We start from the raw sequence: 13,665 nt of genomic DNA on the forward strand, positions 1-13,665 counted from the left end.
GTCCGCCTTTCAGAGGCGCTCCCAAATTATGACTAGCAAACTGTAATGTTAATAAGGACGCTCGAAACCTGTTATCACTGACAGGTAAAGCCTTTACTTTTAACCTCAGGCAATGAAAAGCGAAGCCTATGTGGAAGTGGAAAATATTACAGTTCCCCCTTCATCCACTAGGGGCTGCAAACCAGAGCGAATCCCCATAGACCCCCATGTTAAAAAGACTAACTTCACAGCAGAAATAAACATGTTTACATCAGAAATAAACATGTTTACAGCCTGGTACAAAAAACATTTTTGGTTTAATAGGTCAGGTTTGCCTTCATGACAACTGTGGGGGGAGTGAATTTTTTTCTAACTCCTCCATTTAAAAGTAATTTAATCTTGAAATTCATCATATTTAGGGGCGTGTCTTTTTGATTGACAGGTACTTGATCTCCTGCTTTAATTGAGAAGAACGTAGAAGAGTTTGAATTAAATGTAAAAGTGTTAAATAAAGCCTCAGTGTGTTTTTAATAAAGCAACATGGTGGTGTAGTGGTGAGCACAGTCACCTCAAAGTAAGAAGATTTACAGTTTGAACCTCTGATGTGGAGCATGTTCTACCCATGTATGCATGGGTTCTCTATGGGAACTCCAGCTTTCCGAAAATATTCATGTTGGGTAAATTTATATTTCCAAATTTTCCCTATGTGTGAGTGGTTCTTTGTGTCTCTGTGATGGTCGCAACCTGTTCAGGGTGCACCTGCTTCCCACCTGACAGGGGTCAGCCTTCAACCTTCCTGCCAACCTTATTATAATAAGCAGGTATAGAAGAAACAATGGATGTATGTTAATTTTTTTCTTCATAAATCTTTCCATCCATGTTGCAGATTCCGTTGATATGAACACATAATTGTGATATAATGAAAAATATTCTGTTACTTAAAGTTTACAGGTTTGTACTAGTATTTTATATACATTATTTTAGCATCTTTTGAATATATTTATAACACAGCATAACATGTGAAGTTGCTATTTCTATCTCAGAGTCTGAACAAAGGGGAAAAAAAGTACATGTGCATTTATTTAACTTTATGACCTTTCAAAGTTTTCAACATTCTTTTCAGCTGTTACTTTTGAGATAAGTGTGTGTATCAGTGTGGCCATCTTTTACACTCTCAGCACATGCGCAGTCCTCCACAGACAAGACAAGTCATGCAACATGCATTTTGGCCTACTTCTTTTTCTCTGCAAGCACAATGAATGAGGATAAACAGACCAGGAAACAATTAAAAAATGACTAATTACTCATTGAAAAGTTGATTAGATTTAACATGAAGTTGAAAATCCCTGCTCAGAAAGTGCAGATCTGGAGAATGTTATGAATGTAATCTCATCAGTTTGAAGCTGTATGAGCTGACGGGTAGAATAACCTTTCTCCCACTCCAAAAATGCTACGTGGGGTGTTCCTTCCAGACTTCACTGCTGTCTACAGTTGCAACACTCTGTAACAGTGTAAAGGCTGGAGGTTGGCCTTGGCTTCACATGTCCTCTCCCCTGTCACACCACACACACTCAGCATGTTGTAAAATGACCTTAGCTACAGTGTGTGTGGTAAGAAAAGCAATGACTCAATATAAACATGGAGAAAAATTTAAGTATGAGCTTTTTAAAACCTGTTTTGCCTAAAGCGTTTCCTAAAAATGCTATAATTGCCTGCTGTTATCATAAAATGTGTATTTTATTAACTGCTGTTGCTCAACTTAATTGTTGTTGTGTATTTTTCCTGTTTCTGTCTACAAAAATGATACTAATAAAGTTTTCCATCTGTTGTGTTTTTGTATCTGTTGCACTGTTAGGTCACACCACACAAGCTGTCACTTTGCTCATATCCTGACCTCCAGTGAGTTACAGAGAAACAGCTTCGCTGATAAGGACACTCAGACTCTTCTTAAAGTCCACGCGCGACCAGAGCTGGATCTGCGCGCATCCACTTGTTGCGTTCAGGAACAACTCCCCAGAGTCGCTCTATTTAAAGAGGCAACAACACCGGCAAACAACATGGCACACGGGCTTGTCAGGCGAGAGTCAGTGGAAACGGAGATGCACAAGTCCGAAGACAAAGGGAAAATGTTCGTTTACACCAAGAAGAGGGGCTACGATGTGACCAGAAACCCCCACCTGAACAAGGTGCGCGCGCTCACACGTTTGTGTCAGTTTAACGTTTGTTTCAGTGTAATGGGGCTGACAAGTAAGCTGCTGCCTTCAAGTGCTGTAGGAATTATTAAAACTTTAGTCAAAGCTTAACGGTCATCCGTAATTATTAACTTTATATGATTTATAAAGAGTGTATTTTCTTATGATATCACTAGTCACGATCTTTAGCTAACTTTCAGTGGGTGTAGAGTATTTTTAATGTCTAAACTACAATTAAAACATTTACTTTTACGCGGCTTGACTGCAAATGTAAACGTTCCAGCTTAGTGATATTAGCTACAGCTATAGGAACTTGTTACTTGTACCCACAACCACAAACAGACTCCGTGTTTAGTTCAATATTTATAACATTTATCGTGTTTTAATCAGTTCGGTTCGTGTTAGTTTCAGACATGGACGTTTTACAGAGTCGTGGAGTAACAAGTGAACGTTACATCAGCCAGGACGTTTAGGTATCAGCTTTAGACGCGGTTATATTTAGCATTTAAAGAGACCCAACGCTGCTGCCACACACACTCACACACACTTAGAGTGTGTTATTTAACTTAATCTTCAGCTGCTTTGCTTTAATAATATAACTTAATTCAGAATGTGTTAACATTATTCTGTTGTAATGTTTTGCTTCCTTCTCTTTCTAAAAGAGGAGCAGTGTTCTAGTCAAAGTTGCTTAATCATGCAATAAATAATGCTGACTAGCTTCCTTCTGAATCATAAGACTCTATTATTGAAGACAAAATGTCACAGGGTTGAAGTTTTTTATGCTAACTGCAATAATTGATCTTTGCTGTTGCCTTTGGCTGTTGTGTTTATTCCAGAACCGTTGATAAATCCATTGCAATGACTGTCTGGTGGCTTTTGGGTCTTTCCAGTATTTTCTCCTGGTTTAGTGGTGGAATGGGGCCCCAAAACAGAGGTCAGGCTGTGGCCACGTCTCTATCCATGGTGCTGACTGACCCTCAAAAAAGCTGACTTAATTCAGGTTCACTCTGAGGTCAAGAGTGGCCAGAAACACAGGTCCTGCTGCTTTTTGTCACTGTCATTTTCAAAATACCCCGAATCCCACCTCCCAACCACCCACCAGCTGTTTTCTGGTCTCTCATTGGCTGCTTGTGTTTTTACAGGAGGCTACAGCTAAAAATGAACAACTATTTGTCCATTCATTCCCAAAGAATACGTACAGTATATATTCAGAATGAACGCTGGTCAGCAGTGATAAAGGTTGCAGTCCGTTGTAGTCAGCAGAAAGAGCTTCCAGTCTGAGCTGATAAGTCAGATAGTGGACTTCAAACAGGTCATTATCAGTAGAGTGATGGGTGGCGAGCTGTTGGCTGTACAAAGGTTTTGAAATGAAACTAAACTCTACTTTAACCCTGGAACATAAACTAGAGTAACACTGAAAAGATTACTATACTTCATTTTATGCTTAGTCATGCTTAGTTTTATTACTCAAGGCTTGTAGTGTAAGAATCTGCAGCATGAATGTTGCAACATCCTCTGTAACAGCCAGTGTGATTTCACTCTTTGTTCAACAATGACACATCCTGAAGAACCTGCACAAACTGATGGTTGTTTAACCAGCAAAAGTCACAAGAGTGAAGTGGAAGCAGGGGTGTAGTCCAGGGGATACGCGGGTATATGGAGCATACTCATTTCTTTTTCAGTCAGCATTGAGTATACCAACTTCTAAACCCCCTGTGATGCTGCTCATACAACTACAAACGTCCGTACACATGTAGCTACATCACCCAGCAGCTCAGCTAAGGTTACCAGTATGCTGCACTGGTGCAGTTAGCTGTGTTAGCTTTAGCCTGAACATAGACATAATGAAGATATATGTATATATGTCTATGAGCCTGTCTCTCACTAGTCTGTGTGCCAGTATTAGTTTACTATTTCATAATGTGAAATTACAATGAGCAAAAATACTGATGGATTTTTGGGGTGAACTAAATAGAGTTGTCTTCCATGTCACTTTTTCTGAAACAGTGTTTTTCTGGGCTACTTTTTTTCTGTTTTTAAAGAAAGGGGCAAAAAAAAAAAAAAAATGAGAGTATGATATACACAAGAAGTTGTTATATACCAATATACCAATATGTATATAATATACTATACACCAACTTCTTGAGGGACCACTAAGCCACTGAGCATCACATAGCGCAGGGTTCAGGGTCTGTGCCTCCAGCTGGGATTTCAGGCTCTAGGCCTGCAGGTTTTAGGTGTTTTCCAGCTCAATCCCATTTCTATTTAATGGATCCAAAAGGTTGTTAAAATCTACATAATGACTAGTTAACTTGAGGCATTTGAAGCAGGAAAACTTAAACCTGCAGGACAGCAGTCCTCCAGGATAGAAGTGTGACATCCCCAGACTAGAATCCCTTTTTTTTTTTTACTGGTCTTTGTTATCCCAGTTAACAGTTTCACCTGGTCTCTGCAGCCCCTACATCTCCTGTCTGCTTGTTCCAGTCCCTGCTAACAGGTTTTAGTTGCCTAAATCTTCTAGGAATGTTGTTTTTTTGCTTCTAAGTTTTGGTTACAATGAAGTTTTCTCTGATATCAGTTCAGCAGCTTTTAGTTGCATGTTTGGTTCTGCTAATTTCTCTGAAAGTCCACAAAGTGGGACATTTGGGAAACCTTTACTGTGTATTTACTGCGTCGTAACGTGGTCCAGCTACAACAGCAAAACTGCAGCACGGCTCAACATCATCCCAGCAGGCCACATCCTGCAAACCTCAAAGTTAGAGTTGAATTTTATGTAGTTTTTTTTTCCATCTAAATAGTCTTAATTTACAGTAATGTATTTGTTTTCATTGTAACCTGATGTTTAGACTAAGAGATAGTGTGGAGGCGTACAGCTGCTGCACTTTGACATGGCTCAGTAAATTGTTTGTTTATATCTCAATTTACAGCTTGGGGCCCTGAAGGGACCCAGTTCACAACAGGAGTCTCATACAGACCTATAGACCTAAACTCACTTCTGAGCAGCTACTAAGGGGTGTTACAGAACATTTTTTAACTTTTTAATCAAAATGTGCATCGAGCTGGACCTAAAACATTAAACTCTGGTGTCTGAAGACTGACGCATTACACTACTGTTCATACCCCCCTCCTCCCCCTTTCCTCTTTTCCCTTTCTCCTCTTCTCCTTCAGAGTGGCGTGAAAAAGAGTGAATGTTATGAGAGGCACGGTTCTTTGTTGTTTTACAAGGTGGCTTTTCATCTCACTGTAAAGCTGCGTCTCCTAAATGAGCTCACAGTTTGTGTTGTTACTTTGTTTTGGAATAAAACGGCGTTTTAATAAGATTGATCATGCAAGTCCAAAAGCGTTTATAAGGAGACAGAGGAGGAGCTTGCTGTGTCTGTTTCTGCTCAGCACAGTTAGTAATGTGACAAAAAAATAAAATAAAACAGTATATTGGCGATTTTTTTCTTTTGCTTTACAAGGACACAAGTCGCAGTTTTCGGGCTGCACCCAGTGAACTTAAACACTTTCAACAGTCAGCCAAAGTGACCCCAAACACAGGCTTCTTCAGACACACAGGTGAGAGTAACAGCAGGAAAAAAAGGTTTCTTATGCAGCCAGGTGAACCCTCCACTGTCAGACCTATACATGAACCGGGGGCAAGGAAATTGGAGGAGAAGGTAGGAAATGACTGCTAAGCGCGTTAGTGGCCAGGCACAGGCGGGCTGTTGTGGTGCAGGCAGTGGCACATTGTCGCCCTCCCCCCTGATTTCAGCCAGCCCAGGGGGATGAAGTGTGTTTACCCCTCTCAGCTGGTCCACTTCACCCCTTACAGGGGCCATACACAGCACAACCTGCTAATTGATGCTGAGGGATGCAGCGCTGAAAGCAGCCTGTCCTCACATCCACAGGCTGCCATTGCCCTTTAATCTCCCTCCGCGTGCACATGCGTCCGTGTTGCAGACGTACGAGCACACACACTCGCCTTACTCCCTCTTTCCCGAGGTGGAACCGGATATTATAGGTGTGTTTTGCGTGTGCTCGCCGTGCAATAAAGAGATGAAGTGGGGTAGGAGGTGTAGAAAGGGTTCTCTGTGGTGGTGAGCAGAGCGTTGGCTTTGCTCCACAGAAGTCCTCTGTCCTTCAGCTTGATCACACCTTAATGAGGCATCTGTGTGCATCTCGGCTCGCAGTCCGTCGCTCTGACGCTCGGTTCCACCAAAAACAACAACAACAACAACTTTAAAAAAAAAAAAAAAAAAAAAACCTTCGTAGCGCCCAATCAGGGATGCAGTTTCACCTCCAACACTGAGCTGCCGGTGTGTCGGTGGCCACAGATGCCCATTCACTGGATCAGTCGGGGAAAGCAGCTGGAACAAGTGCAGTGTGTCGCCGAAGCCGGGGAGAATGAGACCTGCACCTTGCCGTCTTTTACTGCGCAGTTTCACACAACTGTCTGACTTTCTTTTAATAATAGTGAGAAATTGTGCTGACATTCAAACTTATAGTCCTAAATCCAATCCAAAACCTTCACTGATCCTCTTGATTTTGTTTATTGAGGTCCATAAAAATCTGTGTTGCTTCAGTCTGAGAATGATACTGAAATGGAGCGCTCCTGTCCAGACAGCGCTGCAGATAAAACCACAGACTTCACAGAGGACATTACAAAATAAAACACTGAAATGAAGAATCTTTGCTTCTGGCAAGCAGCGAGTTGCAGTGAACGTTGTTGTGCATTCAGGATGTGCTGGTATGCCTGATGGCGGCGATCCTGATAACCCTCAGTAGCAACTGGTAGTTATTATATCTGCTCTGGTTTGGCTGCTTCATTTAGAGTTTTGCTCACATATTTGGTATTTTTCTGCTATTAGGTTTTCATCCTCTTTTAGATTAGACTGATAATATTGATGTTCTTGTGTTACTCCTCCTTGTTGCTCTGACAACAGCAAAGTGTGGACAAAGTTTGATTTATATACATTCATGACATGAATCCTCAGCGCTCACATGTATCGGTGCTGGAAAAACATTGCAGCAATGCCTCATATGTGCTGGAAGCCAAAGTTTTTCTGGGTGCAAGTATTTTTATTTTACATTTATCACTTCTGGAGCTCCCTGACTCTTCTCCAGTGTTCAGTCAACATGTTATATCCAAGGAGGAAATCCTCTGTTTGTGTTGAAGGAGCAGTGCTTTAGAATTATTTAAGTGTACCTTTAGTTGACAAAAACAGGAACAAACACAAAGCTCTTAATGATACCAGTTCTGACAAATGACATGTTGTATCCTGTGAATCCCCAAAAGCCTTGCAGTCTTATACTTTCTGTAGGCCTATTTCCATTCTTTATTTGGAAAAGTTGTAATAAAATCAAATTTAGTCTTTAGATTTGTGAAGTATTTATGACTAATTTAATGACAAAAACCCGTATTTGCCCTCTGTAATGAGAATGAAGTGAGGGGATTGGCAGTATACCCATGCATGATGAACAGAATAAAGAACTAGAGGTATTTGGAGCAACAGGGGGGGCTAACTTAGAAAAGCAAAATCTTCAGTAACTGTAAGTTATTTTTCCAGGACAAGGAATGCTTGCTGCATGTCAGCTATCTATACAATAGATCAGGGGTAGGCAACTCCGGTCCTCGAGTGCCACAGTCCTGCAGATGTTAGGAGTTCCCCTGATGCAACACACCTGATTCAAATCAATGGCTAATTAGACTGGTGCAGTTTGATGTCAAGCTCTGCACAAGCAATAGATGGATTAAATTTGGATTAGATGAGATTCATTATAAAGATAGGCAGATTATTAGATGCTAGTGGGCTAATTATTTATCTACACTAGCAGTTATTAAGTCTGGCAAATAAATATCTTGACAAGAATACAAGAATTTATATTTATATATGTTCCTTGTAGCATAAAGCTAATGAACTGGATGTATGTTTGGACCGATATGTTCTTCATTAAATAAAGGTAATTCAAAGATTTTAAAGATTCAAAACATCTCTTGTTACATGTAGAGAGACAGAGAGACTATACAACAAGTTAAACTATGCAACGTTAGTGTCAAGATAAAAACAAACCAGTGTTAGTTTTGATCTTAATTATGTAAGAGTCAGTCATTTCCTAAAAAGCAGATTTTTTATTGGACAGGTTTTTAGGGTACTGCCAGCAGAACAGATCATTAGCAAATGAAAAAAGAGACACATTTCTTCACATATTTTCTTCTAGTACAGTGGTTCTCAAACTGGGGGTCACGACCTCAATGGGGGTCATCAGATCATTATAAAAATCACATACATCAAATAAATCTGGGATTTTCACCAAGACTGTCAAAATTAAACCATCCATGCAGAGAAATATAAAGTGAAATTAATCCCTTAATGTTTTAACACAATGAAAATAAAAACAAAACAACAAAACAAGCAAACAAAGTAATCAAACATGTCATATCAAAAACCTGATTTGGTCATTATCTCTGTGAGAGGAGCTCGTTGTTGGCATGTAGATGCTAGACACAGTGATGAACTAAAAACTCCATCCTCATTCATGAATATTCTGCCAGTTTTCCAGCCTTACAATAAGAGGACGGCTGCAAGTTGACCCATCTGATATATAACACACCTACTCAGCCATCGCATCGGCGTAGCGAACATCTGTGTGTTATCTGGGAGGTCATGGCTGAAAACGGAGAACTGTTCTAGTAGACAGTAAACAGCTTGCAAAACGCCAATGAAGACCTTTAAATTCCAGTTAAATAGTCTTTAATGTGCAGAAAACATTAGCATCATTGCTAGTTAACCTTTATATGTCAATCTGTTATGATATGTCTGATTATTGAGCTTTGCAAAAAGGGATTCATACCATTATAGATCAGATAGCAGGTGTTCCAGGCAGGTGACATTGCAGTGTGTGTCTGTGTGTCTGTGTAAAACTTATGTGAGATTAAACAGAATTAATCCAGGTTGTCAAATTACAAGTTTTTTGTTTAACTGGGTGGTGAAAATGGCACCAGTCCATCTCTGTTCAGGCCTATCGGAGAACATCTGGACTGCTGGACGAGGACGGCCACGGAGCTCAATCCATGTGTCCATCACAGATAGATCTGGGCTTTGCCAGGTGTGGCCAGGTGTTTCAGGTTGACCACACACATTACCGTTGACCAGACATTCCTCTGATAGACTGGAGTGGATCGACCAGACAGATAGAAAATGCGCCCTTGTTCCCCTCCAGTGCTCAGCCTCCTAACCCAGGCTGTACACACACACATACACACATGCATTTTTTTCTTTGTTAACCTGCAGCAACGTAGGTGATTTTATTTGAGGTGGAATTTGATCATACACTCAGCTCAGCTGTCTGCACTCCCACACACACACACACACACACACACACACACACACACACACACACACACACACACACACACACACACACACACTTACTCATCTGATGCAGTGTTTATTCAGCTGCAGGACCTTCCACATAGTCCTCCCTCTTCACATCACCTTTGTGCTTTTTTTTTTTTTGGTAAGATTGGTCCTCATTCATGTGAATACAACGGAGAAGCCATTAGCTTGTCCCAGACAGAATGAAGGAGACTGTCTCAGGCTCATTACCTGCCTATGAAGCTCATCTCAAGAATCCCACCACTTTCAAGCTGGCCTCGGCTTCTCCTCCTCCTCAATGCTGCTTTTGTCTGTTATATTGCAGCAGTGGAGCCCATGTCATGTCCTCACAGGGCAACATAGAAACAACTTCTAACAAGTTCTTCTTTTTTGTGTTTTTTCCACAGCTCTATAATATAAATGGCAGAAATTTAAGGATTTCCAGCATCTGCTGACAATGGGAAACAGTTGAATTTGGTTGAAATCCAATTAAATGTCAAATATGGCCACATATCTTCCAAATGAAGTGCAGGAATTGGAGAATGAATGGTTTTAAACTGTAATGACCATCAGATTGTAATGTGTAGTGTTAATGGATGTCAGTGGGGCATCTTTGTCCACAAAGGTCACCAGCAGGAATATCTGATATTAAATAAAAAATACTTAAATAACCAAATAAATTCTGCTGCTGATCTTTGACATATCCAATACACTACTAAAACACAACCACTTTAACTCTCTTACAAATAATAGTTCATGTTTTGTAGTTTTTTTGTTTAATGAATGGTTAATCATTCATGTATTAAAACTGCATTTAAAGTCTTACAATGGTTTAAGGTTTGGTCGTTTTGATCAGGTCTGAAGTTCATGTGATTTATGAAAAACACAGATAATGATTAAGATGCATGATGATTTTTCTGGTACGTATGCATCTTTGCAACAAAGGTCCCCAGAGTATCTGACACATCATAAAACACACAAATGCAATCAAATTAGCATGTTTTGCTAATCTTTGACATGTTTGAGACTAATCCCCACCAAACACTCATCATTCTAATATTTTCATTCATTCATTTTCTATACCACTTCGTCACATTAAGGGTTAATGGGGAAGCTGGAGCCAGTCCCAGCAGGCATCGGGCGACAGGCAGGGTACGCCCTGGACAGGTCGCCAGTCCATTACAGAGTCACAGACAAAATAATTTAGCTTTTGTTTATTTTGTAATAAATAAGAAAGACCAAAGTGGAATTTAATGAATAAAAGAATATTTGGCAGTTATGAGCTGGTTTGAAGTGGCTTAAAGTTTTATGAAAAAAAGTTAGAAAAATATTAATGTATAATGATTTTATAGCCGTTTTCATGCGTGGACATTTTTGGTTGGGAATTGAAGGTCTCCAAAAGGCACAAAATGCATCAACAAAGTGAACAATAATTTCAAGAGAAAAATAAACTCAACTATAATGAAGAGTTATTTCCATAATGCATTTCACTGAAATGATCAACCATGCACACGCATTGGTCATTGCCATTCAGTCAACTCCCTCTGTAGAAGAAGGTATTTATTGGTACAGCCTCAATCTGTGTTGATAGAAATATATTACCCATGTAGTTATACCTGCTTACTGTAGGTGCTGCTCTGTAGCTGCAAGGCTACGTGCTGCTAAGTAAACAGTAATGGCTATGGCAAATGGCTGTACTGATATCTTGTTTTAGTCAAGCTGACCACTTAAATGGGTTTTACACTTTGTGTCGCATTACACACACACTCTCATACAGTCCATCTATTGATATATACTAAGAGCTTATTCATCTCTCGCACACGTTCATGCCCGAGCAGACATTTAAGGAGGCAACTTGGAGTTTAATGTCTTGTTCAGAAGCATCGATCCACTGATTGTCTGTTCGGTAGACTGCCAGCCACCGAGAAGAGATAGACATAGAGCGGTACTGGGGAGATAGAGCTGTCATTTGCTAATCAGAGAGCATGTAGGATCTTCTGTATTGATCCATCTTGATAACGATATTGAGCTGGTTATTACTGTGAATTTAGAACGTGAACTAATAAAAGGTTTTTCCTTTCCTCTCACAAACTCCTGAAAAGTTTCACGTTGTATTAAACAATGGTTCAGAATTTTTACGAAATCCAAATGACTTCCACATCACTGATGTATTGGGACCTTATTTGTCAACTACTTGAAAGTTTCAAGCTCAGCTCTGTCATTGGATTTCAGTGTAGCTACAATCATTCTTTGTGATGCTTCTGCTGAGTTCCTTTCAGCATAGAACTGCATTACTGCCAACTAGTGGACTGGAGTGAACTAAGGAATACACTACCAGCTCTGTAGATTGATCGACTGCATTATTATTAGGGTCCGAGCCATACGAAGTATGGCAAGGCCCTATTGTTATTGAAATGTTTATTCTCCTCGTTCTCAGCACAACTCGGCCATTTTTGACCCCCTTAGACCCCGTGAAAAGTTGCGAAAATTGGCACATACCTCAGTTCCGGTGAAAATAGCGATATTCTGGGGTCCGCATGCACGCCAATGCAAAAATGCCTCGACAGCGCCCCCTAGAAACGCCAAAATATGGCCCGTAGAATGGGGTCTCAAAGGTTTAGTTTGACGTAGGACGACGTAATTCGGTACACATGTCTATCACCTCAAGACAACCAAAAAAGTCAATCGTAGACCTGTTGTCATGGCAACAGGCTGTCCGCCATCTTGGCGTTTACGACCATATTTTTGCCCGTTTTTGTCAATTTAGGCGCATCGCATTTGAACGAACTAGTCTGAGGGGATTCATGCGATTGGCTCCACATTCACCATGGAGCTTCATGACAAGATGGGGACAAAAAGTTATTCAAATCTTTTTGATAGGAGAAAGTGTGTTACCGTGGCAACCCATGGAAAAAAGCGTTCTCGCCATGAAACACGGTTCACTCATATCTTCGCAGAAATACATCCGATCGGAACCAAAATTAAAATAATTCATCTTTGGTAGGTCCTTCACGCATTGTAATATGTATTGTGGGGGGGGCGCATTTTTTGGGGGGGGCCCTAGGGGCGCAATAGTCTACTTTGAGCTAGGGCTACGAAATTTGGCACACATGTATAAGTAATCAAGACGAGCAAAAAACTCAATTCAGAACCTGTTACCATGGCAACGGTGTGTCCGCCATCTTGAAAAAAAATCCTCCTCGCCATGAAACACGGTTTACTCATATCTTCGCAGAAATACATCCGATCTGCACCAAAGTGGAAAGCATTCATATTTGGTAGGCCCTTAACATATTTTAATATGTATTGTGGGGGTGGCACATTTTTTTTTGGGGGGGGGGGCCCTAGGGGCCCGATTGTCTACTTTGACGTAGGGCTACAAAATTCGGCACACATGTGTAACATCCCAAGACAAGCTAAAAAGCCAATTAAACACATGTTGCCATGGTAACGGGCTGTCCGCCATCTTGGCGTTTACACACATTCTTTTCTCAATATGTGAATTGTATTTCTCTATTAAAATGAACTGTCTCTGCGGGTCCTTCACATGTAGCATTAGGAGAACCAGGACTCGGGTGGAGGGTTCGGCATGAGGCGAGGACAGGATGGATGCCGCTTGCGGCTTTAATTATTATTATTATTATTATTATTTTACGTGCTTTTTCTGGGCATATGTGAATGACAGCCATTATGTTCAGTTGCATATTTGTGGTTTTACTGAAGTGTGCCTTTTTTTTGTTGCATTTTAAGGAATGTTAAAGATAAGTCACAGACACCTGTAGCATCAGCAGTGCCCATCCTTCCCAGTACTGTCCTGACCGTGGTCAGTGATGCCAAAGCACCACTAGCCAGGAGTGCACATTTGAATCCAGTGCTTCTGAGATTGCTGATTGCTTTGGACATTTTCCCAGCAACACTCAGGCTCCTAAGGGACCTGGACTGTGCAGCATGAAAAGGGCTACCTCAAGGGAACGGCTGCCTCCACCCACTTTAAGGCTGCCCTCCTTAAGTCAACAGCAGCTCAGTTTTCAAGGCTATTTGACCAACAGGCATGTCTGTGCATTCACAAGTTGACACCTCTTGATTTAAGGAGCCCCTCGTTGGGATATTTGCTTGAGATGAGGAATTTAAGAAGA

The 13,665-nt window shown here is 40.8% G+C and overlaps 1 protein-coding gene across 1 annotated transcript in view; it reads left to right on the plus strand.

Annotated features, from left to right (window-relative positions):
• Nucleotides 1-1,846: 1,846 nt before the first annotated feature.
• The window catches only part of me1 (malic enzyme 1, NADP(+)-dependent, cytosolic), a 109,457-nt gene continuing 97,638 nt past the window's right edge, over nt 1,847-13,665 (plus strand). Inside the window, exon 1 of the mRNA XM_079239986.1 lies at nt 1,847-2,165. Coding sequence (XP_079096112.1) covers nt 2,037-2,165 — 129 coding nt within the window. The 5' untranslated portion in view covers nt 1,847-2,036. The remainder of the gene's footprint in view (nt 2,166-13,665) is intronic.

Source organism: Telmatherina bonti, assembly GCF_933228915.1.
Source record: "Telmatherina bonti genome assembly, chromosome: 5".
Classification (NCBI taxonomy): Eukaryota; Metazoa; Chordata; class Actinopteri; order Atheriniformes; family Telmatherinidae; genus Telmatherina; species Telmatherina bonti.